The 27,912-nt window shown below is 40.8% G+C and overlaps 2 protein-coding genes across 4 annotated transcripts; one reads left to right on the top strand and one right to left on the bottom strand.

Annotated features, from left to right (window-relative positions):
• The first annotated feature begins 9,861 nt into the window (after positions 1-9,861).
• Positions 9,862-21,689, top strand: LOC311249613 (xin actin-binding repeat-containing protein 1). 3 transcript variants are annotated; one of them, XR_014621205.1, is made up of 6 exons: positions 11,364-11,494; positions 12,287-12,432; positions 13,277-13,324; positions 19,605-19,735; positions 20,689-20,872; positions 20,976-21,689. XR_014621205.1 is itself a non-coding variant. In XM_084340799.1 (5 exons), exons 2-5 carry the CDS (start codon positions 10,285-10,287, stop codon positions 19,318-19,320), a joined length of 5,859 nt encoding a protein of 1,952 aa, XP_084196925.1. In that variant the 5' UTR covers positions 9,862-9,926; positions 10,267-10,284; the 3' UTR covers positions 19,321-19,535. The 3 variants fall into 3 exon arrangements, 2 of the variants coding, with proteins under 2 accessions (XP_084196925.1, XP_084196924.1); XM_084340799.1 differs by lacking the exons at positions 11,364-11,494; positions 19,605-19,735; positions 20,689-20,872; positions 20,976-21,689 and adding exons at positions 9,862-9,926; positions 10,267-10,345; positions 13,717-19,535; XM_084340798.1 differs by lacking the exons at positions 19,605-19,735; positions 20,689-20,872; positions 20,976-21,689 and adding an exon at positions 13,717-19,535.
• Positions 21,690-23,272: 1,583 nt separating this feature from the next.
• On the bottom strand, positions 23,273-26,311 carry LOC311249809 (solute carrier family 22 member 13-like; the record flags this gene model as incomplete). The annotated part of the gene is made up of 8 exons (XM_084341125.1): positions 25,920-26,311; positions 25,672-25,775; positions 25,269-25,423; positions 24,645-24,879; positions 24,472-24,592; positions 24,381-24,393; positions 23,725-23,833; positions 23,273-23,474 (listed from the first exon to the last, which is right to left on the bottom strand). The coding sequence occupies exons 1-8, from the start codon at positions 26,292-26,294 to the stop codon at positions 23,273-23,275; spliced, it is 1,314 nt and encodes a 437-aa protein (XP_084197251.1). The 5' UTR covers positions 26,295-26,311.
• Between the last annotated feature and the right edge of the window lie 1,601 nt (positions 26,312-27,912).

Genomic DNA, 27,912 nt, shown 5'->3' with positions numbered 1-27,912 from the left:
ACCCTGGGCACCATGCTCCAGTGCTCAGCTATGCCGTCACCCCCTCTAGGCATGCAGCAAACACAGCCCTTTGAGTAGCCAGCGAGCGGCTGCCCTCCTAAGCCCTCGCAAAGCAGCTTAGAGCTCCGGCTGCCTCCACGGTGGTCACATGTGTGAAACGTGCACTCTCGCTGACACACAAGCACATGCGAGGCAGGCAGGCTCGCCACCAACTTGTGCATGACCACAGCGTGACGGGCGGGGCTTTGGACAAGAAAGGGGGACGGGTTAGGTCACGGTCACTCCCACTCAGCTGTACCGGAGCACGTTCCACCTCAGGCACAACACACTGCGCACACACACACACACACACACACCTGCAAGAAAAACATGCAGAGGGACAGAGTGAGCACACACAATGTGCTGCTGCTCATGTTCCCGGTAGGAAAAAGAAGGAGTGTTCTCACAAATCACAGCCATGTGTGGGAGAAGGCTGGAAAAAGAAAACACTTTCCCAGTGACACATAGATTCCCTCCTTCCCACCAGGAGAACAAATGAACTGAGAAAAAACTTTTGGTTAAACTCAGCTTTAGTTTTTGTGCTGTTTCCCCTCACAGTTCTCCAAAACATGATGTAGCCCGGGCGAAGTGCTACACCCAATTAGACTCAATAACGTGCAAGAAAAAACAGCCAAACAATCCAGTTTCTCTGACAACAGAACAAAAGCGTGTTTATCTTGTTTCGTCTCCCTGTGGACACGGGAATATTATCAGGGTTTGTGTCGACTCCTGCCATTGGCCGCTTGTGATTTGGGTGATCTAAGAATTTAATCCTCAATAAAAGTCAATTAAACCACTCTGATCTTTAAAATGTGCCGTTGTTGTTGCATGAAGAAAAGCTCGGTGATTCCTTTCCGAGCCTCTGCTTTTCTCCACTTGTTTGTTTGATTTGTGACTCAGCTAAAGGATAAATATATACACCTTTATCTTGCTCCTTTCATTCCTCCTCGCCTTGTTTCTCTTCCTCCTCCTCCTCCTCCTCCTCCTCCTCACTTTTCTCTGCGAGGGGAAAGAATGATGAACTAGCCAGAAGCAACCAGCAGCAGAGGGATTCACAAATATGTGAAGGATGTGAAATACTGCATATTCTCAAAATCTGGATTAAAAACACTAGAAACTGTGTTTAAGAAGGCATGATCTATCAGGTGGTTTGCACTTAAATCTGAGTGTCTTTAATAATGCATGAATAAAGTAATAATAACAGCGCTATAACCTAAAACACTGAATAAAAACAATAAAGAAAATGTTTCTGTAGGTTGTTTGAGCCGATCTTTCTGCCTCTCTCTGCTGGCAGCTGATTACTTACAAAGAAAAAACGATGGATTTGTTGTATTATGAGGTTTCTGAGGTTAAATGTCTAAATATGCAGATGACACACTAATTAAAGTGTGCTAATATGGACACATTTCCTGAACAGATGTCTGAACATCGGATAATATTTTGTATTTTATTTTCATTTGGTCGACATATTAGAGTCAAAGGTCTGTATCAATCCATAAAAATAAGAAAACAACTTTTAAGAATAAAATGTTATGTTACCCAGGCTACACTCTGCTTTCTGAATATAGATAGCAATAAACTTTGAACATTTGGTGCACTGAGGTGGAGATTTGTGTGTGCGGAAAAACTCGTAAATGCAAAATGTTGCATTTAATTTTCAGAGCTATCGCCACGAAACTTTTGTAGTTGGTTATTTAAACTAAAACAATTTTGGATCACATATTTGCTGACTTTTTAAAGGGGCTCTATGTGACAATTTGTAGTATTAAAATGCATGAATCACCTTTTATAGGCCACACTGTATGAGAGCGGACTGTAACGTAATGCTGCTTCAGAAAAGTAGTGTCCACAGAGCCCCTTTAATATGCACATTTTCAAATATAGCTATCTAATTAAATATCTTAGAAATCTGAACTTAAATAAACACCAAAATGTGTATTTGGGGCATTTTCAGTTGGAGAAAAAGACATGTGACTGAAGCCAAATAGCTCAAACTGTCAAAATTCACCACATATGATCTGTTACTTCACAAACTTCTTGTCTCCGTGCTCCATTCCTTCAACACCATAAACATAATCACTGTAATCATCATGGCCACCACTGTTGCAACAGACATTTAACAGTCCTTCTTGCATCTAAGATTTTCAGTTTTCAGCGACCACCAGTTGTTCAGCGTAACTGTGACAGGAAACACGGGTGGTTAAGGGTGAGACCTCACTGTCTAGTCGTGTTTCAACAGTGAATCTATTAAAACAAGTATATGCGTTCAGTTACAAGATGAGAGAGTTTCATCATCTAACGCATCCTCCGTGTTTTACCGCCTGGCAGCACACTTAGCGGAGGAAACCTTCATCTGTTCTCTGTATGTGCGGCTGTTTTGGATTCAAACGCTGAACATTTGCTTTTACGTCAAACATACTGACACAGAGCTGATGCTGATAACTGATATGTTGCACAGTATGTCTGACATCAAGGATGCTGGCCGTCTACAGCACTTTGGCTCGTCAGAAGTGTCTGTATTTTCTATTTAAAACATTAAAATACGTTGTATTATTTATGTCATGCAAATGTACGATACTCACTAGGCAGTCAGTGGTTGCACATTCTGTACACTGAGGGTAATATGAGACTGTCTTCTTCTTTTCTAAAAATGTAAAAACTCAAAATCAGGGAGTATCACAGCCAGACATCAGAGTGCAAATTAATTAACAGTCAGAGCAAAAAAGGAAAGCGAGTGAATAAAAGCGTGCCTCCTCTGTCTTTTGCTAGTTATGTTGTAGGCTTTTGCCTTTTCAAGGGTGGTCTGATTCGAGACTACAGATGGGACATTTCTAACTAATTGGGCTTCATCTTGGCATCAAAGTGATCTGGCCGAGAGATGACTGATGAATAAATAAGATACTCCAACATGTGCCAAGAAGGATTTGAAGAACTACTTTTTCAGTGTGATTAGACAAATAAGCCACACCAAACTGTAGAGATATTATTAACATTATCCAACAGCTACAGAATGAAATTATTTAAAGTTGCACTATGTAGTTTTTGGGGTAAGAAATGTTTTTATGCCTAAAACTTAATAAACAAACTCTACTCTCTCAACACAGTTTCATACTGTTCGGCTTTGTTTATACGTGGCGGACCCTGCCACCTTTCCTTCAAACACTGTTCCTGGGGACCTTATTTTCCCTCTGAGAACATCTTGTTTATTCAGGTATATTTCTGAGTTTGTACTATTAACTCGTGAATATTGTCAATAATTAAATATTTAATATTTAAAGTTTAAGTTCCCTTAAAGGGCCCCTTTAATAAATGTTTGGAGTTTTTAAGAAATACATGTGTAAAAGTATTTTCACAAATGTTTTCTGAATGAGAACCAACTAGATTACCTCAATTACATGTTGGGCAGTATCACTAGTAGCAGTAGCATGAATCACACACAAACACACACACACACACACACACACACACACACACACACACATGGGCACCACTGCTGAGTCACACACACTGTGCCTGCCCTCTGCGTCATGATGCATACATATAATCCATCTCGTGACTGCTGGTCGTGTGAGAAGCGTGTTGTGTGGTGGTGTGTTTGTGTGTGTGTGTGTGTGTGTGTGTGTGTGTGTGTGTGTGTGAGGCTCACATCCCAACAGGCCATCAGACCGGTATCACATGCTCTGTGGAGCGCTGCAGACCTCAGACTTTCTGTGATGCAGCCGGGATGCTGTAGAAATGCGACTGCAGCAGGGTTAAGTGAGGGAGCCGAACTCAAACGCCTCACGATGACAGAATTCTCTATCTGTGGATCGGTGCTGCTGCATGTGAATTGATTTCACTGTCTGCGTTAAAATATGCTTATGTATGCCTCACTGGTGCAACACTATTAAGCTGCTCTGACCTTATCTGCCTCGACTATCTGGTGTCTGCTCTCGCTGCTGTACATCCTGGGTTATTTTGGTGCACTGAAATAACCTAGATTGGCCTTGAATAGCCCCACTGTACTGTTCCCACATAAGCTAAATGTGGGTAAGAACATCCTGTGTTGTGTGGTCTCTACCACCCTCTGCTGGATAAGTTGTAATCTATGCACGTGTGATATGAAAGGCCAGTCCCTTCTCACGGCTGATTTTTACACATGCAGACACAGGAAGTCAGACAGATGTGTTTAAGAGCGCGTTCATGCTTTCCACCTCGCAGCTTTGGTATTTAAGTCTCCTTCCAACCCCGGCCGTGGATCCTCCCCTCTAAAAACAGCTGGCTGGTGTGAGCAAGTGTGTTTAAAAAGCAGACAAGGCCAGTAAACTTCCCCCTAATAACACCGCTCAGTTCACAGTCAAAGGCGGCGCATTGCATATTCCCTTTCATCTCTGCAGTGCCTCTGAGACAGAGACAGGAGTGGGTTTTGAAGGGAGGGATGAGGGTTGTAGTCAGAGGAGGGGCAGAGGAGGGGGAGACAGGCTGAATCTCTCTTTTTTTTTTTTTTGCCCCAGGGGTGTGTGCTGCTGCTGTTGCTCTCTCTTTGTCTGAAGACTGATTAACAGAAAGCAAGACTAAAGAGAGGGAATATGAATTCTGCACGCTGACAAAAGCTGCCATTGTCTCAAAGCTGCACTGCTTTTTTTTTTTTTTTTACAACTGCATGAAACACAGGGAAACCTGCAGATAAAGGACACTAGCACCATGTGCTCAGATCAGATCCAGTATTCAAAACCAAATGCACTCAACTTAACTCAAGCATCAACTGGCTCCTTTAAATGTTGTAGCTTTACCCAGGTGATACGCTGCTTTTCATATTGTACGGCTTTACACGTGTTTGAAAGTCAAATCTTCATTTCACAGGTCTGGAAGAGGTTGTAATAACCTAGCAACATATATTTGTTCTTTTTAATTATCAGCCATATTACTACAATACATACCTCAAATGTTAATGAAAATTACCCCAGTGTTTTCCCAACGAGCAGTCAATGAACAGCTGGTAATTTCTTCAGTACAGATCCAGGAAACTTCCAAGTGGTTTCTGCTTAACTGCTGCTGATCATTCCACTTTCATTTCCAAGTAGTTTGTGTCTAACTTCTGCAGGTCGGGAAGTTAAAACACGTTTTTTAATCAGTTCAACAATCACGCTCTCTTTCCCTGTCACACACACAGTTATTATACGCAGGTACTACAAATGACTCTAAATATGAACTCTTATCTTGTTATTGATTCATTTTGTTGTCTCGGAATATAAAAAGTCAAATTTAACTGTGTGAAGACATTATTAGGCCTGAAAAGCAATTAAGAAATGATACTTTTCATTATATTTGTAGGTTATTAGCCATATATGGTGCTAACTACAAAAATCTGATGTGCTGAAAAAACAGAATGTGGTTAAAATGTTATGGTTAACTTCAATTTACTGACCTGCAGAAGTTAGACTGAAAGTATATTTTAAATTAAGCTGCAACAGCTCACTTCAATTCAGTGGCCTGCGGAGGGGAAGTTAAGTAGAAACCAGTTGGAAATTTTCCTGGAAATGTATTAAAGGAATTATCAGCTGTTTATTAACTGTTCGTTGGAAAATAGCAGATTAATACTGATGGGTTTTTTTGTTGTTGTTTTTTTGTCAATTTTCAATACATTTTGAGGTAATTACTATGGTGACTGGGGGTAAATTTTAAGCTTGTTACATGTTAATTACCACCTACATACCAATAAAATTGCAGACCTGTAAAATGAAGTGTTACCAAAATCTTAATATCTTGGAATCACAGCAAACAACTAACTGGTGCATGGTAACTACAGTCATTATGTAGGTGAGATTATAAAAAAATAAATTGATTAATTAATTAAATCCTATATTTATTTAAAATCTAGAGAACAATAATCTTTCACATTAAATGGAAAAACCAGAAGCATGTTTATATGGTGACAGTATATCAGTGTTGTTTTCAGCTCGTTCTGCTGCCCCCGAGTGGTCACAATCAAACAATGCAGCTTTAAGATCAGTGTTTAATTTAATGCATTAAGTTACAGTACTTTCCAAAACTGCTTGTGGAGCTTATAGTTCATAGTTTCTGAGGTGTGCAGTCGATTTCATGACAACCTTTCAATGACAATTCTCAATCTTTCCTAATTTAATTTCTATTTTATTTTTAGCTCTTGTGTCAGAGCAGTGAACCTTGTCCAGGCCTCAGTGGTTTCACTGTAGTGAAGCCATTTCACCACACGATAGCACTATTATCAAATCCCCTATCATCACAGTTGCACTGTGATTATACTATGCAGCACCAGCCTGAAACAAAATAATCATTACAGCACCAGTTGTGAGGCCCATAAAGCTAAATCATGTGTATTTAGTTCATTTCAGCTGCACTTTTACTTCTTAGCTGCTGCAGTGTTGCTGCAGCATGTGTCCAGGGCAGCCTGGTTGGGGTCGGTGTGGTCAGCGAGGTCACGAGGGAGCAGAGCTTCCTGCTGCTCCCACTTGATCCCAGAGGGTCAGCAGGTTTTGGAATTCCTGGGTGGAGACGAACCTCCACAACACTTGTTTTCACGCTGGCTGTCTGCGACCGACTCCTCAACCCCAGCCAGCTGAGATCTAACTTAAGAACTAAGGACCTTTAAAAAGAAGCAGTAAAAAAAAATCATTGTTTAATTGCAGTGTTGCAGTGTGGAGTGATATTTTGAACGGGGCATTCAAAGTGGGCCACAGACTTAAAAGATGGTTTGCACTAACCATGGCGTTCTGGATCTTCAAATATTTGTGGTCGAGCAACTTGAAACATTTCCAGTAAAGTGTGCCAGACTTATGATCTGTTTACGGTCATTTCTTTGTTTCTGGGTGTGATGATTTATTAGTTAAGAGCTCTTTGAATATAAAAAGGGGATGCCAATCAAGAGCACAAAGCTGAAAGTGAGGATGTTTTTACATCCACCCTCCTGGAGTGTCCTTGAGCAACACACGCAAACATTAAAGCTACGAGGAGTGTTGTTTAGTACCTAACCTTGCAAGGGTAAACAACACTTATCATGCAACCCTATTCCTGTGTTCCTATCTGTTCCTTAAAGGAACAGTTCACCCAAAAATTAAAATTCAGTCATTACTGACTCACTTTCAAGCCACTGGAAAGCAGGGGGTAGTTTTGTAGTAAGTAAAACTTACTGGAGCTTCACAGCAAAACAGCGTTGCAGCATTCTCCTAAACTACTGAAGTAGATGGGTATTTGTTTAAAAATGAACAAAAACAACTGATAATAAAACATAAAATGGCTCCATGCAGCTCGCCCAGTGCAATACATGTCTCTGGGAGGCCTGAGATCGAAAATTCATTTGAAAAGACATTATTTACACCTTTTTCAAAGCAAAAATCTTCACTGTAGCTGTTATTAATTCAGGATCTTTGGGCTTTGGAAGACTTGGATTACTGCAAATGTATGTTTTGTTGTATTTTCTACATTTTTCCCCAAGTCCCCATCTACTTCATTCATTTTTGGGTGAACTCATCCTTTAAAATGATGCAACCAAACTTGCACAATGTTCTGCCTTTAACAAGCACAAGCAAAATTTGGACCTTTGAGAAGCCTACAAACATGCCAGTGCTTGTTTTCTATTAACTTTGTTTGTACTGTTGAACAGTTCTGGTGATGCGTGCAGTTTGTCAAGCACCGCTGAAAACATGGACTGTGGCCTGTGTGTCCACTAATTATGTACTAACATGAGATCATTTACAGATGTTTAGGGCTAAATTATTACTCCAATAGGCACGTTTCTCCAAAATAATAAAAACATTTTCCCTGTATTGTTTAGAAATTCTCCTAAACACTTTGAACATCTACACTCCACCAGTTCTTGGCAGTACAGTGTGATATTGTAAATTAGTAAATCTGTAACCTGAGAATGTTAATCAGTGTCTCTCAAAACTCGACCCACACAGAGTGCTGTCGAAGCAAAAAAAAAAGCTGTGTCTCATCACAATTCTTTGTTTTTCAAGCATTTTCTAAAAGCTAATCACAAAAATCAGGTAATTACACCTGAGCTTTGGAGTTCTGACCTGACACACATCAAGGATTCTCCTGAAAACTCATGAATGAGATGAAAGACGTTGAATACAGTTTCTGCACTTCAAAATAAAAGACGCAAATGCAGCCTGTGTCAATGACCAGAGTCATGGGGATTTATCTCCCGTTGTTTGCCACTGTAGACATTTTCATAAATCATTTTACATAGTCTGTGGTAATGAGGAAGAAAAAGGGACTTTGCTCGCTGCATGTGCACGTCTTGTGATTCTGCGGAAGTGCCTCTGATTGTCACAGGGAACAGACGCTGACTGACAGCTGTCAGGTAACGATTCTGCTCAAAATTTCCTTTGTGTAGCCCATAACCTTCAGGAAATGTTGTTTTTTTATGAGTAATTACTGCATTATTTTTGCATGGCTCTTAAATGGCATGACTTTGCTGCTATGTCGATGTTATAATCTTTCGATTTCTACAAGTAGAGCTTTACGAGTAGATAAAATTCTCACTTCTGGATTTAAGATGATAATTAAAACAATATGTTTTGCTGTGTTTAAATAATTAACAGACCACGAGATCCAGCTCGTTGATCCTCTACAGAGAGCGTCTGTATATTAGGTGATTATTTGGAAACTGTGTGCTGCTGAGACGTGATTGGTGTCATGGAATGGAAGAGCAACCTGAGGCGGACCCAGTCACTGAGGAGCATCTCCTTGTCATGTGACCAGCCCACCTGGACGGGGGCAGGGCTGCGGGGCAAGATGACGTCTGTGTCCCAGCTGGTTGCCAGGTGAAGGAAACATCATCTTCCTTGCTCTTTGTACATCTGCGACAATAAAACACACAGTGCGCTATAACTTTAAAGGGTAACTCACACATTAAAGTGTGTTTACAGGTCGTGGGGAGTACTACTGTGTATGTGAACAATGTAGTATAAAGCCTTTTGTGGCTCCAGAGGAAGTTCGATGAAATCTGATAAATTGCCTCCAGTGGTATCACTCAGTGGCTTGTTGCATTGTGGGTAATGTAGGTATCAGGCTTTCGAATAAAAATGGCATTAAATTGAGTTCTGTTGTATCAATTTTTCATAACATGTTTTTAAACGGCCCAAAATGAGTCCAACAGTGTTATAGGAGTGCAGCAGTGGACCAGTGGATGACTGCCCACAATGCAACTCTTCCACTGAGTGACATCACTGGAGGCAGTTTATCATCATTATCATTATTCATCACATGCAGCTTCCTCTCGAGCCACAAAAAGTTTTATACTACTTTTTCACATAATGAGTAGTACTACCCGAACCTGTACACACACTTTAATGCGGAAAATTGGTGGAGTTACCCTTTAATACGGCTTTTGTGTATGTTAACAGGTATCAAACATCAGTGGAAGTGGACTCATCCATTCAAGAAACAATGGTGAGTAAAAGAAAGAAAAACCTCTGACTCTACATTACATGTACAAAATAACCAATACATCTGCATGTAAAACACGCTTTAACTTTTGATTCTGTGTGCATCGCTGTCAGATGACTCCATCTCTCCCGGAGAGTCCAGAGGCTCGTCTGGAGGTCCTGATATGGAGAAACGAAGAGAGGGAACGGTCTCGAGTTAAGACCAGTTTGGCCCGCAGTAAATCCATGGGGAGCCTTCAAACCAGCGCCGTGTCCATCGAGGCCCTGAAGGCTGTGTTTGAGTCGAAGGCACAGAACAACGCAGGGAGCAGTTTCAGAGCCTTGACTTCCACATCATCTTACAAGTCAGCAGACTTCATGCCGGTGATGAACGGAGAGGCTGAAGAGGTGGAGAGGCCTGCAGAGAAAGTGACGACCCACATTCCTGCTGAGGCTCCTGTTGATGATGAGAAGGATGATCATGAGACCAAGAGGGTAGATAGATTTGATCAGAATCCAAAATATTGACTTGTAAACCTGCTTTTACTAATATAACTGTTATAAACAAGCATCAGAAAACATCATGAACGTGACAGGTGACCAATTCTTACGTATTGCACCTTTAACTCACATAGAGTTGTCAAATAGTGTTCGTCTATGTATGAAGACGCCTGGCGATCATTTTGGGACTTGGCGGATTCACTTTCAACTCATATTTCATTTGTTTCTATTTAATCCGCAATGTTACTTTGAAAAAGAAAAATACAATCGCATTGTCACACAGACAGACACAGGTCTACTGAGGAGTTGTGACAGTGCATTTTTCTCTCTCTAGGTGGTGAATCGGGCCCCGATGGAGAGGAGAAAAACAATAGGGGGCATCGATTTTGAAAAGATTGCTGGCTCTCAAGATGGTGAGTACCAGACAACACTCATCAAAGTGTGCTCTGTGACCAGTCAACCTGATCACTATCTGTTCCTACCTACTGCCCAATAAAGCTGGGAAATACATGTTCAAGTGTCTTTGAGCAGTTATCAGTGGATCGAATAAAACAGCTGATATAAAAGATGTGATGAAGCTGTATCAAGCCATCAAGTCGCCCCAGACCTTGATTTGCAGTATAAATTCAGATACTGTGATGTAAAGTTGAAGGGTGTTATGTAACAATGGATAGTCACCCAAAAACAACCCCCCCCCCCCCCCAACACTTTTAAACAGCGAAATACTGACAGCCAGACAAAAAACACTAAACACTAAACTGAAAACATAAAATGAAAACAGACAAGTCATCCGATTCATCATGTTTCGAGTGAAGTCAAGTCACAAGTCTTTAACTTTCAAGTCCAAGTTGAGTCTCAAGTCAATTTTTCCGATCAAGTCAAGCTGCAAATCATCGAGACAGTGACTCGAGTCCACTGTGTTGTGACCAGCAGGTCATCTGAACATGCAAAAATATGAAATATGCCAATGAAAAAAAAGACAAATACGTGAGTATAAATGGAGCTGCTTTAAAAAAAATCCCTATAAGTATGAAAATACATAGACCTTTATATCATCGGAGGGAATTATGGAAACAAACATATTTTACATCTGATCCACCACAACAGCAAACAAAAAAAAAACGTGTTTAGCTTCTCAAAATAGCTCAATTGAGTGTCTAAAAATCCTGATGTTACTACAAAAAAACCCAAACAACATTCCCTAGAAAGGCCCCTTGAGTCCTATGACTCAGGTCAAAGCTGTGGACGGCATGGATGAAAGGGAAGAAGTGAAACGGAGATGAATATCAACACAGTGACTCTGCAAGAAGCCGTGATTGACTCAACCTGGTGCGGGCATAGTAGGGCCACTCCGGAAACCGGACAGAAATAGCCGCCGTGCTGCGAGTCCTGAATAAGAAAGGGTGACGGGGTCAGCTGTCACTAGGGCAGGAATGAAACAGAGAGAGGGAGCGACTGAGAGTGGCAGCGGCACCACTGCTAGACGGGAAATCAGACCTAAACACATGAGAGAAAACAAGAAGACAGGCAGGTCAGAAGAAAGTGGGAGCTGTTCGTTTTCTGTGAGTACGGATTTGTATTTTGATAAAAATGAGGCAAAGAGAATAATCTGTGTCTAACGCATACGCTTGGAAACTCCCCTTCTCATTTAAACCCACATAGCATAATATATACAGTAATCTGGGGGAACTGAAATACTTTTGATTGATAGTTTTAGCAGCTATGTAAATCCTAAAATATCAGGATGGTGAAACTTAAGTACCACTTGAGGCTATGATCTAAATATTACAGCCAAAATTCACAAAATCCGAGTTCTTGCTTTATTCTAACATCACAATGTCTGTTTTAAAACAGGTGTGGATGGGTTTTGCTCATCTATGCTTAGTCAACTATAGCAGCAGTGACTTGCCTGTCCTTTTAACTCTCAGTATCTGTGTCAGTGGAGTCGGATATCTGCCCCTCTACGCCACAAGTGGTACATTTATAACTCCACCACATGGCAACTGAGTTACCAGAATTGCTTTGTATTAACACACAGTTTCCTGACTTGAATGGGAACATTAAAGTCGACTGTGTGTTATATAAGTTGGCTCTAAATGGTCAGAGAAAATGGTGACTTATTAGACACCACCTGCCTTTTTGAGGGCTAAAAATAATCAGTAAACAAAGCGACCATTTTGTCTTTAACCTGAAACCCTTGTGAAGAATTTCATGGCGCATTTGTATCCCAGAAAGTACTTGATATCGTTCTCGACATGGATCTCAGAGAGGTTTGATTAAGCCCTTTTTAACAATACAACTTGTGTCATGAAGAGAGTCAACACATTAAATCGCTGTTTCTGATGTCTCTGCAGGTGACAAGAGGAGGTCAGTTGCAGATTTCAGAGACAGCTCCTTCATCCAAACCAAGGAGAAACTGTGTGTCTCAGTCAAAGCTATATCTGCTCTCTATCTGTCAAAGGCAGCTCCTCAGGATCCAACAAACGGACACTTAAAAACGGTAAACATCTCTTTACTCACTGTGTGCTATCTCCTTTTCATTTCTGGATATGTTTAGCCCAACCCTAACCCTATCTCAAGAGCATGATCTCAGAGACGTTTTGCTTGTATGCAGTAGTGTTATAATATTCAAGACCAGTTTCAAGACAACTTTTTGAAGGTCTCGTCATGAATTCGATCACATTTTTACTCGGCCTTGTCTCGGCCTTGGACAAAGAGTACTCTGGATTTTATTTCAAGACCATGACTGCAAGGATATGGATGCGGATGCCGTAGTCTTGCTCTTGACCTCATCCCTTGAAATCTTTGTCTTGTCTCAGTGTCGATACACCCTGGTCTTGGTCATGACTTTGTCCCGATTTAGATGGTCTTGACTACAACACTGGTATGCAGGGAAACAACCTGTTTCAGAGCATGTCAGAGAAAGTTAACTATAAATGATTTTGAGCAATTATATCTAACAGTTTAATGGATTTGTTATGGGTTGTTCCAATACCGATGCCAGTATCAGAAAAAAGGCCTTCAAAAATGTCAATGCATCGATCCAATCCCATTTTATTTATGTATGGCACCCTGCTATTTCCCAGCAGTGTCGATATACCTGTGAGCAACTTCACAGATTTTTTTTTATTGCACCTGAAACTATGAATCATTGTGTTTAATTACCTTAGAATGAGCCTGTTAGGCGATGGCAAGGGTGCACCACTAGATGCCACTGAATACTATACATCGGCATCGGCAGCGCCACACTGCAGTTTGTTATCGTTGATAGTCTCACAAAAGGTCAAGATGACATTTTTATTGCCAGGTTAACCTGACCTGAAATGTTTATTGTTCCCGTGTAGGCACAAGATCAGTCATCTGAGACTGGGAAAAGAGCCAGACTGAGCAAGGTAAGGTAGAACTTCCCCAGACATTTTGCATGACAGTGTGCACTGGATTTGCATTGTCACAATAACACAAACATCTTCCACCCTATCATATAATATAGCTTAAGAAACAAATGCTTGCTTTTCCTGTAAAGAAAGTAACAGATACTGGATGTCATCCACTCTATGTTTTATTTATCACTGTGGTTGCATTTGTGGTTACATTTTCTGGTTGTTTTGGAGCTCAGCTAACCTGTAGTGACCCCTGGCATGTGGAAACCAAATCACCTGGCATGATGATGGTTGCTGTCAGTGCCGTAAGCATGTCTGCACGCTCTGGAGCATGATTTTCACTGGATAGCTCATTTATGTTACAAAAGGACTCAACGATGAGAATGTTCCTTTGTTCTTCCAAGATGGCTGAAGACTCCCAACAGAGGAAAGATGGCCTCTCTCCGCCTCCTTCAACAAGAAATCAGCCAGGGTTAGAGGACATCTCTGGGGCACATTTCCAACAAGCAGTGCCATCCCAACTCACCAAAGAAAAGTTATACCAACAGCGGCAGAAATGTGAGCTGAGAAGGCTCCTGAAGCACACTCACCCAGAGCTGAAGATGTTGGATGATGTTGTGGATGAGGAGCTTGCTGAGGTTTTGAGCTCAGAGACGGAGGCGACAACTGGTGAAACTGGATACGAGGGAGAGGTCCTTTCAAGATGTTTGATATTTGAGAACTGTTCCTTGAGCGACAAAGTATCTCCTTACATTCCCAAGAGACACATGGCAGAGGGAACAGCGGAAAGAGGCGATGTCAGTAAAATATCAGCTCAAGAGTGGCCATTTAGTGAAAGTGTTAAAGAGATGGTGGAGGATGACAAAACACTTGGTTGTAGTCCAGATCCTAACACAGAGTGTGAGGAGGACATGGTAAGAATAGATGTTCAGGCTACCAGAAGGCTATTTGAGAGTCAGTCTGTAAACACATCCCGACTAAATCCAGATATTAAGCCCTGGGGAAAAGCGTCCATTTCTGGGGATGAGCCTGGGGCAGTCCAAAAACGAATACAGGAGCATCTGCACAGCAAAAACAAAAGTAATGCATGTGCCAAAAGTCTTGATTTGACAGATCTGCCTCAGGAAAAAGAGCCATGTGCTGGTATCATTGGTCAAAGCACTGACCATGAAGTTCCTGATAGAGAAGAGTTTTCTACTGGCGACGGTTTTGAGGATGAGCCTACAAGCCTTTGCGATCCAGAAAAATTAGAGGAAATAATCAAAACGAGTCCGGCTCTTTTCAAAAACAATCCATTTATCCAAACAAACATAGAAAGAGAACATTCCTTTATGCGTACGTCAGAATCCCAAAGCCCAGTCAGAGACAGCGCCGCAGCTCAGGACTATCCCATAGCTAATGTCAAGAACAGAGCGCATTTGTTTGAATCAATGCCCTTTGACAAGATTAGGCATCAGAACAAGGACGAGGTTGAGACGATGGTGGAGAACATCAAGGACACATTGAATTCCCTTTATCACGTTAATGTCATACATTCAGGTGGCTTAATTATTGAGGTATATGAGACGATGATAGCTAGAAAGGCAAAGTTCACACTATCGGAGGGTGGGCCTGAGATCAAATACGATGAGGTGGCTGAAGGTGGTGCACAAAACTTCATACTCCAGTTGCTGCCACGCATAAACCGAAAGCCTCAGATCACTTACCTAAAGGAGGATAGTAAAGGAAGAATGGAGGCGACAGTGGTAAATGTACCCGTGCACCATGATCAGTTCACTACCAACCAGGACACAGAGTTCAAAACTGCCAATGTTGTTCAGGTTGTTGAGGATATTCTCAATCAAGACAACTCTCTGAGAAAGGGGTTGATAATTCAGGAGGATGTGAACAGATGTGCTGAAGTCATCGTTTACTCCCTCTACAATTATTTTGATGACAAAGATGTGAAAAGTTACTGTCCTCCACAAGGTGCAGAGTATGAGGAACCAGAGTCAGACAGAGGTAATGTGAGTAAAACAGATGATCATGGACTAAGAAAAGGTGCTGTCGAATCAACCATAAGCTGCCTTCTAGATAGGTCAAAAGACCAAATTTGCCAAGGATTAATACAGCCTGTCAGAGACAGCGCCGCAGCTCAGGACTATCCCATAGCTAATGTCAAGAACAGAGCGCATTTGTTTGAATCGATGCCCTTTGACAAGATTAGGCATCAGAACAAGGACGAGGTTGAGACGATGGTGGAGAACATCAAGGACACACTGAATTCCCTTTATCACGTTAATGTCATACATTCAGGTGGCTCAATTATTGAGGTATATGAGACGATGATAGCTAGAAAGGCAAAGTTCACACTATCGGAGGGTGGGCCTGAGATCAAATACGATGAGGTGGCTGAAGGTGGTGCACAAAACTTCATACTCCAGTTGCTGCCACGCACAAACCGAAAGCCTCAGATCACTTACCTAAAGGAGGATAGTAAAGGAAGAATGGAGGCGACAGTGGTAAATGTACCCGTGCACCATCATCAGTTCACTACCAACCAGGACACAGAGTTCAAAACTGCCAATGTTGTTCAGGTTGTTGAGGATATTCTCAATCAAGACAACTCTCTGAGAAAGGGGGTGATAATTCAGGAGGATGTGAACAGATGTGCTGATGTCATCGTTTACTCCCTCTACAATTATTTTGATGACAAAGATGTGAAAAGTTACTGTCCTCCACAAGGTGTAGAGTATGAGGAACCAGAGTCAGACAGAGGTAATGTGAGTAAAACAGATGATCATGGACTAAGAAAAGGTGCTGTCGAATCGACCATAAGCTGCCTTCTAGATATGTCAAAAGACCAAATTTGCCAAGGATTAATACGGCCTGAAATCACAGTAAAAGGGAATGTAAACTTGTTTAAAAGTTGTATTGAAAAAGGAGACTTGGAGTATTTGAAAAGTCTTCAGGCTGAGCCAGAAGAGCTGGAACAAGAACTCCCCCCTAACCAAGATGTGGGAGGCCAAGGGATGGAGCTTCATCCTGAACAGAGAGATGATCAGGCTGAGCCTTCAGATTGGGTCCCAGTGGATGTAAAGAAACTGAAAAACATGTTCTCTGGAGATCAAAAACCAGTTGGACCAAAGCCAAATGTGTGTAAAAATCTTGCCCAATCTACCACCAGTTCTTGCACATTCACAAGCCATAATGAGCCACCTGGAAAGAGCAAGTCCTCTACAGATTGCAATGTTGAGGTATTCTCCCATGGGCAACTGAAGCATACCTTTGACGAGTGTGGTCCCCAAACACAAAAAGAAGCTTGCAAGTCTTCAGTTGTACCACAAGAATCGTTTCTTGAGATGCAGGAAGATGGCACAGTCCATCGGGCTGAAATAATTGAAGTGGTTGATGGAAATTATGAGATCTCTAACCTCCAAACTGCAATACATAGCCTCCAACAGGCCACAATCGAGGCCAAAGCTTTGTACCACTCATCACAAGAAAAACAGAAATTACTTGTTCAAGAATCTTCAAAGGAACCTGTTGTCTCGGTTACAGATGGCAACGTCAGACACTCAAGAACACAAGGACAAACACCTCAAGAAAATGCAAACAAAAAAGAAGACCCATGTATGGCCTCCAACATCATCTCAGAACACAAATCAGATCGTGGATCCAAGAACACAGTGATATGCGATGAAGACACCAATCCTGAAATGTGCAGCAAAACGTGTCAAAAAGGCACAGAGGTGGTCCAGAAACCTGCTACGGCGTCTGTTCATAGCTCAGAGACAACAGCTGCACAGCAGGAGGATGAGGAAGTTGTTTTTGAGGGTAAACTTCAGGCAGCTTTGAATTCCCTGGAGAGATCCAACATCAATGTCAGCAGAGGAGATTTCAGAGCAGCCATGATATACAGAAACTCTTCAAAACCTCACAAAGAAATGCCACAAAATGTGGATGAAGCATCTGTTCAAAAGTGCACTACGGAGGAGTTTTGCCCTGTGGCTGAACCTAAATCAACTCAAGCACCAATAAGACAAGAGGTCTCCAAAGTACAAGTGACTGCAGCAACTGCAGATCCCCCAAGCCAAAGTGACACCCAAAATAAAGCAGCAACAAGTGCCATCTCAGAGAGATGTGGAAGGTCTGTTCGTCCAAAACCAGCCATCCCACCTAAACCTGAGCATTTGAAAGTGAGACAAGGAGACACTCAATCAACCAATGCAAAAAGTCCTGAGATAACCCCAAAGAATACTCCTAGACCTGAAGAAACAGTTCCTCAACCATTGCCAATGACATCATTGTCAAGTAAGGATGAACAAGACCTGATCAAAATGAACAGTAATGCAAACTCAGGGACTGAGTCAGTGGATCTTCAAAGAAATACGCTTTCTGATGAAGCTGTGTCCAAGTTTCAAGAAAATGAAGTAAGGCATCAAGTTCAAGGTTCTCTCGTCACTTTGGAAAGAGATAACACAGATAAGAATATCATTCATCGACATCAGGAGATAAATGTCACAGCAGAAGAGAAAAGCAGCCAGGAATCCTCAATCAAAGAGAATATGAGTAAAACAGATGAAAGCCATGTTGACTTTCACCAAGAATGTAAGACATTTGGGGGTAAAAAGGCAGTAAAGAACGCGCCCGTAAAGCCAAAAAGAGTTAAAATTGCCCAGCTGGACAATAAGTATCCAAACCACACGTCTGGAGATAATAATTCCTCAATTCTGACACATGTTGAGCAACCACAAGAAATTCTAACTGGTCCATCGTGCAATAACACAAACACCTGTAGACAAACTGCTGACAGCAAAGACAAGCACGAGAAAGAAACTAAACAAGAAGGCAAGGTTGAGATGAGGGAAAAGAAAGGACGCACGGAGACAGAGGACGAACGCCGACAGCGGCTGTCAGTTCACATGGATGAGATCATGAGAGGGAACATAACAGCAGCCATGGATATTTTTGACAACTTGCGAAAGCAGGAGGAGCTGCAGAGCATACTCTGTCGAGTTGAGGAAATTGAACAGGACACGAGCGAGGTCGATGTAAGGTCTCTGAGGAGAGTGTTTGAGAACGTCCCTGACTGGGTTGTCAGCACAGACAACAAGAAAAACAAACAGGTCAAAGTGGAAAACAAAGAAGAGAGGATGCCGTTAACAAGAGACAGCCCTGAAAATAAACCCTCAATGGCACATGTTTTTGGAGATCTCGAGCGAGCCAGTGAGGAAATCATGAATCTGAAAGAACAGACGTTAGCCAGACTCATGGACATAGAAGGAGCCATAAAGAAGGCTCTTTACTCTGTCTCTACTTTGAAATCTGACTCAGATATTGCTGGTTTGTCATGCCTGTTCAAAGAGTCTTTAGGTACAGCACAAGAATCCCCATCCTCTGGTAATATTAGCAAAATTAGCATTGGCTCAGGCAGAAAGAAATCACTGCCGACACAGGAAAGGCCTACAGCACAGGTAGACACAGCTCTGCCGGTTAGCCAGAGTGCATGCATAGAAGTAGCCTCAGCAAAACAGCGAGCAAGTCCTCCATCTTCGCCGGCCTTCATCTCCATCCAGTCAGCTGCTAGAAAGACAGATAAAACAGAGCTGCTTCCAACCACAATCTGCCCAACATGTCAGCACAAAGACAGCCCAAAGACAGATGAAAAATTCCGGACGACAAAAACCCTGATATGCAACAGCCCTGCTCAAAACAGAAAGGTGGACCCCAGAAAAGGAGGTCAGAAACAATCCTCTTACAGCCCACTTAACCCTAAACGAGAGCTCAGTGTCCTCGAGGTGCAGACCGACCCTGAGGGAAACAGTGTTATGGACACCAAAACAGTCACGGAGAACTACGAGAGGAGTGACAACTTTGGAAACCGAGTTTTCTCTTCCAAAACCTCGACTGTTGTAACTACTCAGCCGGAAACAACAACATCAAAAGGTCAGGCAGTGGTCAGTCCGGCTACCTATCAGGTCACCAGTTACCCAGAAGTTCGGCTGCCGATCAATCAGAAACCTTAATTCATCCACATCCACGCAGTTTATTACCTATTAGTTAAATGTTTTTCATATTCTGATTGAAAAAGTTATTTTGTACATGATTTTATTTGATATGAATTATCTTGATTATTGCTCTTTAAGATTTTCTTATTGACGTTTGAGGATTTTTTTTAGTTTGTATTCTCTAAACTGTTTTTGACTTGAATTTGAAATTAAATATGCTTTATCGGTTTTCATTCATGGTTTTGTGTTTATTGTATCTTTTTTTCACTTTAACGAAGTTCAGTCTCATTTTCTTTCATCAGTTCCAACCAGCCTGTCGAGAGATGTGTTCAGCCTGTTTGAAGCCGGTTTATCCGATGGAAAAAATCACAGCAGACAAATACATTTTTCACAAAACTTGCTTCTGCTGTAAACAGTGCAAGAAAAAGTTGAGGTGAGATACTAAAATACAGAAATAAATCAAGTAATGGGATATTGATCAGTAATTCCCAAAATTGATTTCTTTGTTGATCACTTTGGTATTGATAAAGTTCATATTGATCCAAACATAAGAGTCAGAATTGTATGCAACTTAATACCAAAATAAAAGCAAATATTCCATATTTAATTTTAACATATTTAAATAACAAAGTAATGTTTGGCTTTGAAGCCAACTTTCGTTGTGGCTAAAATGTGTAGTACAATCTCATGTGATGCACTGGGGCCAAAAAAGACTTTGTCCCATAAGCTTACATTGTGAAAGAAGCGGCTGTAAAATGGTGGATAAAACATTTTGAGCATCACAACCCCAACAAATGATTCACTTGACTATCATAATTTGAGCCATTCAGTCCAATAAAACTTTGGAAGTCTGGAAGAGCTGCAAGATCTAATCCTTTTATCTCAATTCAAGTTAGACGGTCACTTAAGTGGAAGTTAGCCAACTCGGTTGGCAGAAGTCTCCAGTGCGCATTTTTGACTTCATGCGCCACTGAGCAGCTTTCATAGGAATGGATAGGGCGTCATCTCTAGTGCCGTATCCATATTAATTGTTAGCTCCATGGTTCTGACCTGGTTCTGGCTCTGTTTGAAAGACCACCACTTTTGTCCACATGAGTTGCCAGAATCAACAAACAATAAAGTTCCTTGTTGCCATATTAACATGTGCCAGATACATTGAAGCCATGCTTTTTACAGACATCTACATTGACAAATGTCAAATTAAACCAAAGTTGAATAGACTTTTCTCACAGCAGACAAGTAAAAAAGCACGGCAGAAAATCTGATGTGAGATATGACAACTTTTGAAGGATGATTTACAAAATGCAAAATCAAACAACATGAAATATATACAGTAAATGCAGTCCTTAATTTGCACTGTAACTGACAAATTGTGCTCTTTTGTAGCATGTACAATTACACACCTTTACATGGGGAATTCTACTGCATATTTCACTACAAACAACTGTTCAGAAGAAAAGGGAATTACGATGAGGGGTTCGGACACGTTCAACACAAGAACCGATGGCTTCTGAGGAATACTGCTGACACCATGTCCAATGAGTCTGAGGCATAAATAATCAGTTACAATGTGAGTACCAGCAGGCAACCCTTTCCTCAGTTTATCGTTTTATTGATGATAATTTATTCAAAGGTTTCCTTCTGTTAAAACTGTGTTCTGTTTCTGTACTCAGCTGACTGTGATGTCACAGAAAAACTCTTCTTGAAGATAAGATAAGGCGCCACGCAACAGCCAACTGCTGTCCAATCAGTGTGTTCGTATGGCGACTTGTAATAAATGATAGAAAATCACTGATGTAAATGCAATGATTGTTTAATAATTGTAAGACAACTTATATTGTTAGTTTGATACTTTGATGATTAAATTGTCTTCTGCTTTTTTTTAGTTCATAATTAGCAAAACAAATAATTACAGTCAACAAGTTTTTATTGTCTTTACGTGTGGATACAAATTGGTTTGTAAATAAGATTTTAACTGGGATAACATAGAAGAATCAAAAAGAAAACATTTCACTGAACATAATTAATAAAAAATGTGCACTGTGTAGTTTCGGGGAGCAGATTTTCTAATCAGAAGATAAAAAATCTTCATTCATTAATTTACACTTAGCTTCATGCAGCATTCTGGGGACCGAATTACACTCTGAGGACCGCGTGTTTATTCATTTATGGAACCACTGTATATCAAGTAAATAATTCTAAGTTTGTATTATTATATTATTAATATTGTAAATGTAACTTTTCTTAGCTCAAATTTCTTCTCCAAAACTACATAGTGCACCTTTAATGGTCAAATTGCAGAATGCATTAAGATGGTTATGTCACTACAGATAATAATAAAGTCGTGTAATTTTATTACTATATTTTTTACTATTATTATCACTACTTGTATTACTGTTATTACTCTGTATACGTAATTATTTTCATTTTGATAAATATGTACTTATTTCATTAATAAAACAGATTCATCACATTATCCATTCTCATTCAGTCCCATTCAATGCAATTTAATTCATCTTTATTGGCCTTCAAGGGCAATTCTGGTGCAGTATAGAAAACACAAGAGAAACGTACTGTACATACAACAATAACAAAGACACTATAAACAACAAGTGTCCAAATCTAAGCCTAACTGACATCCCCAGTGCTTTTTAAACAAATGAACACTGATTTGTTTTGTGGTCTTGATTGAAAAACATGGTCAGATTTATGCTTAATAACAACAATAAGCCAACAACCCCTCTATGTCAAGTTACAACACCTGTAGCTTACAGGTTTTCATAGCAGGACGTGTCAAAGTGGCAGCAAATTGCTTTTTTCAGGTATCCCTGCCTATCTGATCCCAGAGACTACAATTATTGTTGCTGTTAGGAGTCAGGCTCCCAACCCTGCACACAGGTGATCTGAATCCCCTGCAGTCAGTCCAGAGGGATTTTGAAATTCAGAACAAAACATAAAAAGATAGCAAGTCTAACACAATGGGACTGCTACAAGCCAACTAAAACCTACACATACAGCTTCAAACAAACAGCAACATAGGTGAGGTCAGTCATGCCCTTCTGGACCCTATTTTGCCAGATCTACTTAACTTTGCTTTTACCTTAGCTACGCTGTCTCTGATATGGCTGCACGTAAATAAATGTTTGGAACAGAACAAGTTTTTATTTGAGAACCATTTGTGAATACATCAATTTCTACAAAACTGGCAGTCATAAAATGCACTAAAAACAACTAAAACAAGACTTTAAAATGAAATCTAAAAAATACAACAATTTTTTACCCTTTATTACTTTAATGAAGTTTGGTTACTTCATTGTAAACTTGTGGTTATAAAAGCAAAGAATAGACTTGACACCGTTTTATTCCTGATAATAGAAAAGGAACAAAATAAACTTTGAACTCTTGATTATAATTTAATTTCAGATTCCAGCTCTTGGTTGATTTGTTCAGCGCTGTGTCTGCTCCACGTAGATTCATTCACCGGTTTTCTAAAATCAAAAACATAAAAAGTATTTTAATATTCAATTAATTACACTTACAACCCAGATTCCCCCCCAAATAAAACAACAACAAAAACGAGAATGTTGTGTAAAACGTAATTAAAAACAGACTGCAAAGATTTGAGCTATATTCACTTTAGCTCACTTTAACAACACAAATCACAGTTTATGGTTTTGATTTTTATTGTTCTGTTCTGTACATGCAACATTCATTGCATTTCTGTCCGTCGTGGGAGAGGGATCCCTTCTCCGTGGCTCTTCCTGAGGTTTCTTCCATCTTGTTTCCCCCCCTTGTTAAAAGGTTTTTTGTTTTTTTCTCAATATGGCAAGTTTTTCCTCACTCGAACCGAGGGTCTAAGGACAGAGGGTGTCATTCACTGTACAGATCGTAAAGCCCACTTAGGCAATGTGATTGAGATTTTGGGCTATATAAACAACATTGATTTGATATACAGCATTTTATACTCAGCTCACCTCAGCTCAGTAGTGTGGTCTTGAAGTTGAACATTGAAGGTTTCAGGCAGTAGCCAACACACACCCCCAGCAATTAAGGGGGAGATGCCATATATCAGCATGGGGATGCTGTAATGGTAGACGTCCAGGAGCCGGACCAGGGGAGCGAGGAAGCCCGCCACACGAGCACACACTGAGTTTATATTAGCACCATTCTGCCTGCAAGAAAGTAAAGTAGAAAGTACAATCACACTTATTGTAATGATTTTGGTAATGACTTAAATTACAGTCCACAAACAATAGAGTAATTAAAAAGTAAATAAAAACACACACACACATAAAAAACACAAATTAATGAGAATTTCATTATTACAGTAGCCCACCTTTTTTTATTTACTGTAGATATAGTGTAGGTGCTATGAGTCATTTATGTAATCATCATGAGTAGCAGTAGAAAGACTGATATTACCTCAAAATGGTTGGGTACAGTTCTGGAGTGTAAATGTAGGCTGTGGTGAAAGAGGCGGTTGCAGCAAATTTTCCCATTACAGCTATGGTTGTTGCCACCACTGGAAGATCTGTTAATAATATATTTGAATTTACAGGCATATGTCAGATATACACTGAAGAATTTAAACCTCTATATATAAAAAAAGTAATATAGTATGACTTTCTCCAAGGTGTGAAATTACCATTTGGAATAGCAAGGACCAAGAGGCAAGCAGTACCCCCAAAGAGCAGGTAGCCCGATTGGCACATTCTCCTTCCAAAATGCTGATTCAAAGCCAAAGCGCTTAGGTTTGCAGGAATTTCAATGAGACCAAAGATGAACTGCGTGAGGAAGAGATTCAGACCAAATCCACGAACATTCAGGCTCAGTCCATAATATAGCAGACTTGATGAAAACCTGGTAACACAGTTGGAGAGAAACATTCAGTTAATACTTAGCAACAGTGTTATTGGGACAGAGTGTACTGTTATGAGCCATGACATATCATTGCTAAACATTATTACAAACATTTACAATGATTGACAAAGCACACCAGTTAAAGCCCATTAGGAGAGTGCGTTTTCTCAAATACGAAATCCGGAAGAGGTCCAACACATTTCTTCTTTCAGTTGTACCCTCCACCTCACACTGAAAAAGAAGTTTCAGAAAATGACCACATATCATAGAGAGATTTACTATATATTTAATCAAAGTGATGCAGCTCACCGTGTCTTGCAGATCATCTGGGATCGTCCTCCCATTCACCCTGGCTGCCCTCCGAAGCAAGTTTAGCGCCTCCTCCTTCCTGCCCTGGGCCATGAGCCAACGAGCCGACTCTGGGAGAAACCTATTGAAACAGAGGTTCAAAATCAGAGATGTTATAAATAAAACTTCGCCACAATGTGTTTGTCAAGTTGCACTTGATGAAGTTTAAAATGATAATGGTCAGGTAGACTACTGACCAGTAATGGAAACCCACAAGAAGGACAAGAGGGCCGAAGAGCACGAGCTGCAGGATCCTCCAGTTGTGGATTAAATATGCAATACCAGACAACAGCATCAGTCCAACAGAAAAAAGTATAAGAAGCAGCCATGTGCAAAGAGTATTCTTAGACGGACCAGTCCACTCCACCCCTGTGAGACAGATGTAGATGTCATGAACACAATTACCTATTACTCTATACATTATAGTGCTTCCTAACACGAAACACTCAGTCACCAGTGTTTGAAAGGTGCTATTCCCAACTCACCATCCCAATGCGTCAGTATTTGACAATTTGGGAATGAGACTCAAAAATCAACTTTTCTTACAAATAGGACCTTTAATGCCAACATTACTGTTGTGGCAGAGTTGAACTGAACCATTTGTGCTGACAGTGAAAGAACGGATGTTTAGATTGATCTTAAAGGAAATCAGATCAGTAAGTTGGACATAACCCAACAATGGCCTTTTTTTTTTATTTTTACACTTCCACTACTCAATACAATTTGGGTGTCTTTTCAGAGATGAACAGTGTACCTACCCATCACAGATATGCTGATTAAAATGACGCCTCCTGTAGCCCCACAAAAAAATTTGAGGACCAAGTAAAAATAGATGTTTGGTGAGAACGCTGTACCCACACCAAACAAAAGTAGTAAAATGAGGGAGAGTAGGATTGCAATGCGTCGTCCAAACCTGCAGACAAGGGAGAAAAGGCATTTGTTCAAGGCGAATTCATTGTAATATGTATTTTCTTAATGAATCACTGTTTGTTTGGCATCATTAGTTGAGGTCTTGTTTTCAAACTTTTTCCAAGTCTTGTAGAAAAGGCTACTAATTAGCATAACAGCTACTGTGAAATCAAAATCTCATGTTTAACAAAGAATGAGAACTATCACTGAAATTGGAGAGGAGGTGGTAGTGGACATGATGTTGGTCCCAACCTGTCAGAAATTGCCCCGAAGACCAGCGCTCCAACCAGAACACCTGCCATGTAGATGGACTGTGATGCCTCAACCAAGCCACTCTTGTCACAAACGAGATCAAACTGAGAAGAAAAGGCAGGTAACGGAAAGGAATTGATCAAAGAAGGGTTTACAGGATCAATACACACATCTTAGGGTGTGAGCAACAATTTGGAAACTGAGGATTTAGAAGTTTAGTAGGGACCCCGAGGTGTTTTGTTGCTTACCTCTGTCACAATGCTGGAAGTACCTTCTGGTGCCTCATAGTCCCATCCATCTATGCATCCAGTTGTGCTGTTAATCCCATACGCTTCAATGGAATCCAAATCCAAATCCACAGGTGTGAACATTTTACAGCTTTCAAACCTTCCATCCTTGTTCACGGGGAGGGTGAGATTTCTTTGTCTCTCATCTGTCAGGTTGGGTCCACGCTCCAAGATCCAGTCAGTGTTGCAGTGATGTGGAAAGCTCATGGCTGTATACACCTGACCGATCGTGTTGAAAGCAGAAAAAATGCTGCAAATGCATAATGCAGCCACTAAACGTTTCTGAAATAAACCAAACTCCCCAACCTCCTTTAGGATCTGCCCGAAGTTGCTCATATTGACAAGTGGCTGAATGGTTAGTGTCTGGCACTGTAGTTGTATATATATGATCTTGCTAATTAATCTTTAACCAACATTGTTAAAATAATTCTGCGTTAATTTAAAACTGGAGGAAGGAGATCAAAGTCAGCTCAAAGTTCAAACAAGGTCTTACTCTTGTACAAGAGGAGCATTCACAGAGCAACACGCAGGTCAGTTACAAAGTGAAGACTCAATTTCCAAGGAGGAAATCTTGATATTTCTCTCTCTCTCTCTCTCTCTCTCTGGGTGTGTTTGCACTCTAACAGCTACTAATTTATGCCCTCCTGCAGAGGAGAGAGTGTTTACCTTCAGTGATTACTCAGTGCCTTACATGGGTCATAAAACAACATATAACAAAGTCATAAAACAAGGTCACAGGTTACAGGTCACCAGTGGCGTGCATAGATAGACACTAGGTGGTGCTAGAGCACTTGCCCTTTGCCCTCTGGACCGAGCAAGTGCCCTTATCAAAGTTATTATCATTTTTTTAATAGTGTACACTTTACTGTATGTGGCCCATTTTGACGTGATCATCGACAGCCCCCCCTGCTTAACAAGCTAGACGCTAGCCATAATCAATTACTGGATGTAACGTGACGACCACCACACAACCAATGTCGGTAAAATTTGTCATTTGGTACAGCATGTGAAGCCATCATATTATATATTATAGCTGAATATTTAGTATTGTGTATGTAATGTTTAATACTATTACTGCTACAGCAGGACCTTTATTTTTAAATGCACCTGGACAGGAACTGTATAGAGCTAAAGAAGGAAGTAGCTTGACTGTATGTGTGTGCGGAGCGGAAAGTAAATAAACCAGGCGGCATGACCGATTCTCCCGGACAACTGTGTACCTCATTTCATTAATATAGACAGATAGTCACAACAGTGTAGGTTTACATTAGGCTACATAATTAACACTTGCAGTAATTTATTTGCTAAATGTCAAACAGAAAAAGCAGCCGTCTGCCTTGTTGTAATGTCATCAAGCAGTCTTCTTCATACTGTTGGTCTCTTTTCATTTACCAATTGCAGCATGCCTAGAAAGGAAAGATTGAGGAAAGAGAAAGAAAGGGAGCTACAGCAGGCAGCCCAGGGAAGCAGCGAGGAGGAGGAGGAGGCAGATGATGAAGAAGAAAGGTCAGAGTCAAGACCAGAGTCATGTTAACTGTTTAGGGCCTTTAAAGCTCAGATTTTAAAAATTTAACTGTTCCTCTAATTTTATTATTTATATCTTAAAAACTGTCCACAAAGTGGTTTGGCGGTACTAAATCAGGCATGAAGCTATATAGACGGGTTTCTGTGCAACGTCATCGCACATATGCGCGCGGCAAAAGGATGGATGGAAACTGTTTAATATCCCGAGGGGATCTCATCCTTTTGCCAAGAGAAGAAGAAGATTGCGGGTGCAGTGCACGTACACCCAGGCATCATAAGGTTTTGCCTTTACTCCGTCTCTGGCTCGGCAGGACACCTGCCCTCAAAGCGCAAAACCCTGAACTCGTGTCATAAAATTTTAAGTTTTGCATGACCACAAAGTACATAATTATACGCGTCTAAAGATTTATATGCACGCAAACTGTCCTTA

The sequence above is a fragment of the Pagrus pagrus genome, assembly GCF_965226575.1.
Source record: "Pagrus pagrus genome assembly, chromosome: 20".
In the NCBI taxonomy this organism is placed as follows: domain Eukaryota; kingdom Metazoa; phylum Chordata; class Actinopteri; order Spariformes; family Sparidae; genus Pagrus; species Pagrus pagrus.
Note: the sequence above shows the minus strand (reverse complement) of the source record. Positions and strands in the feature narration are given on the sequence as shown.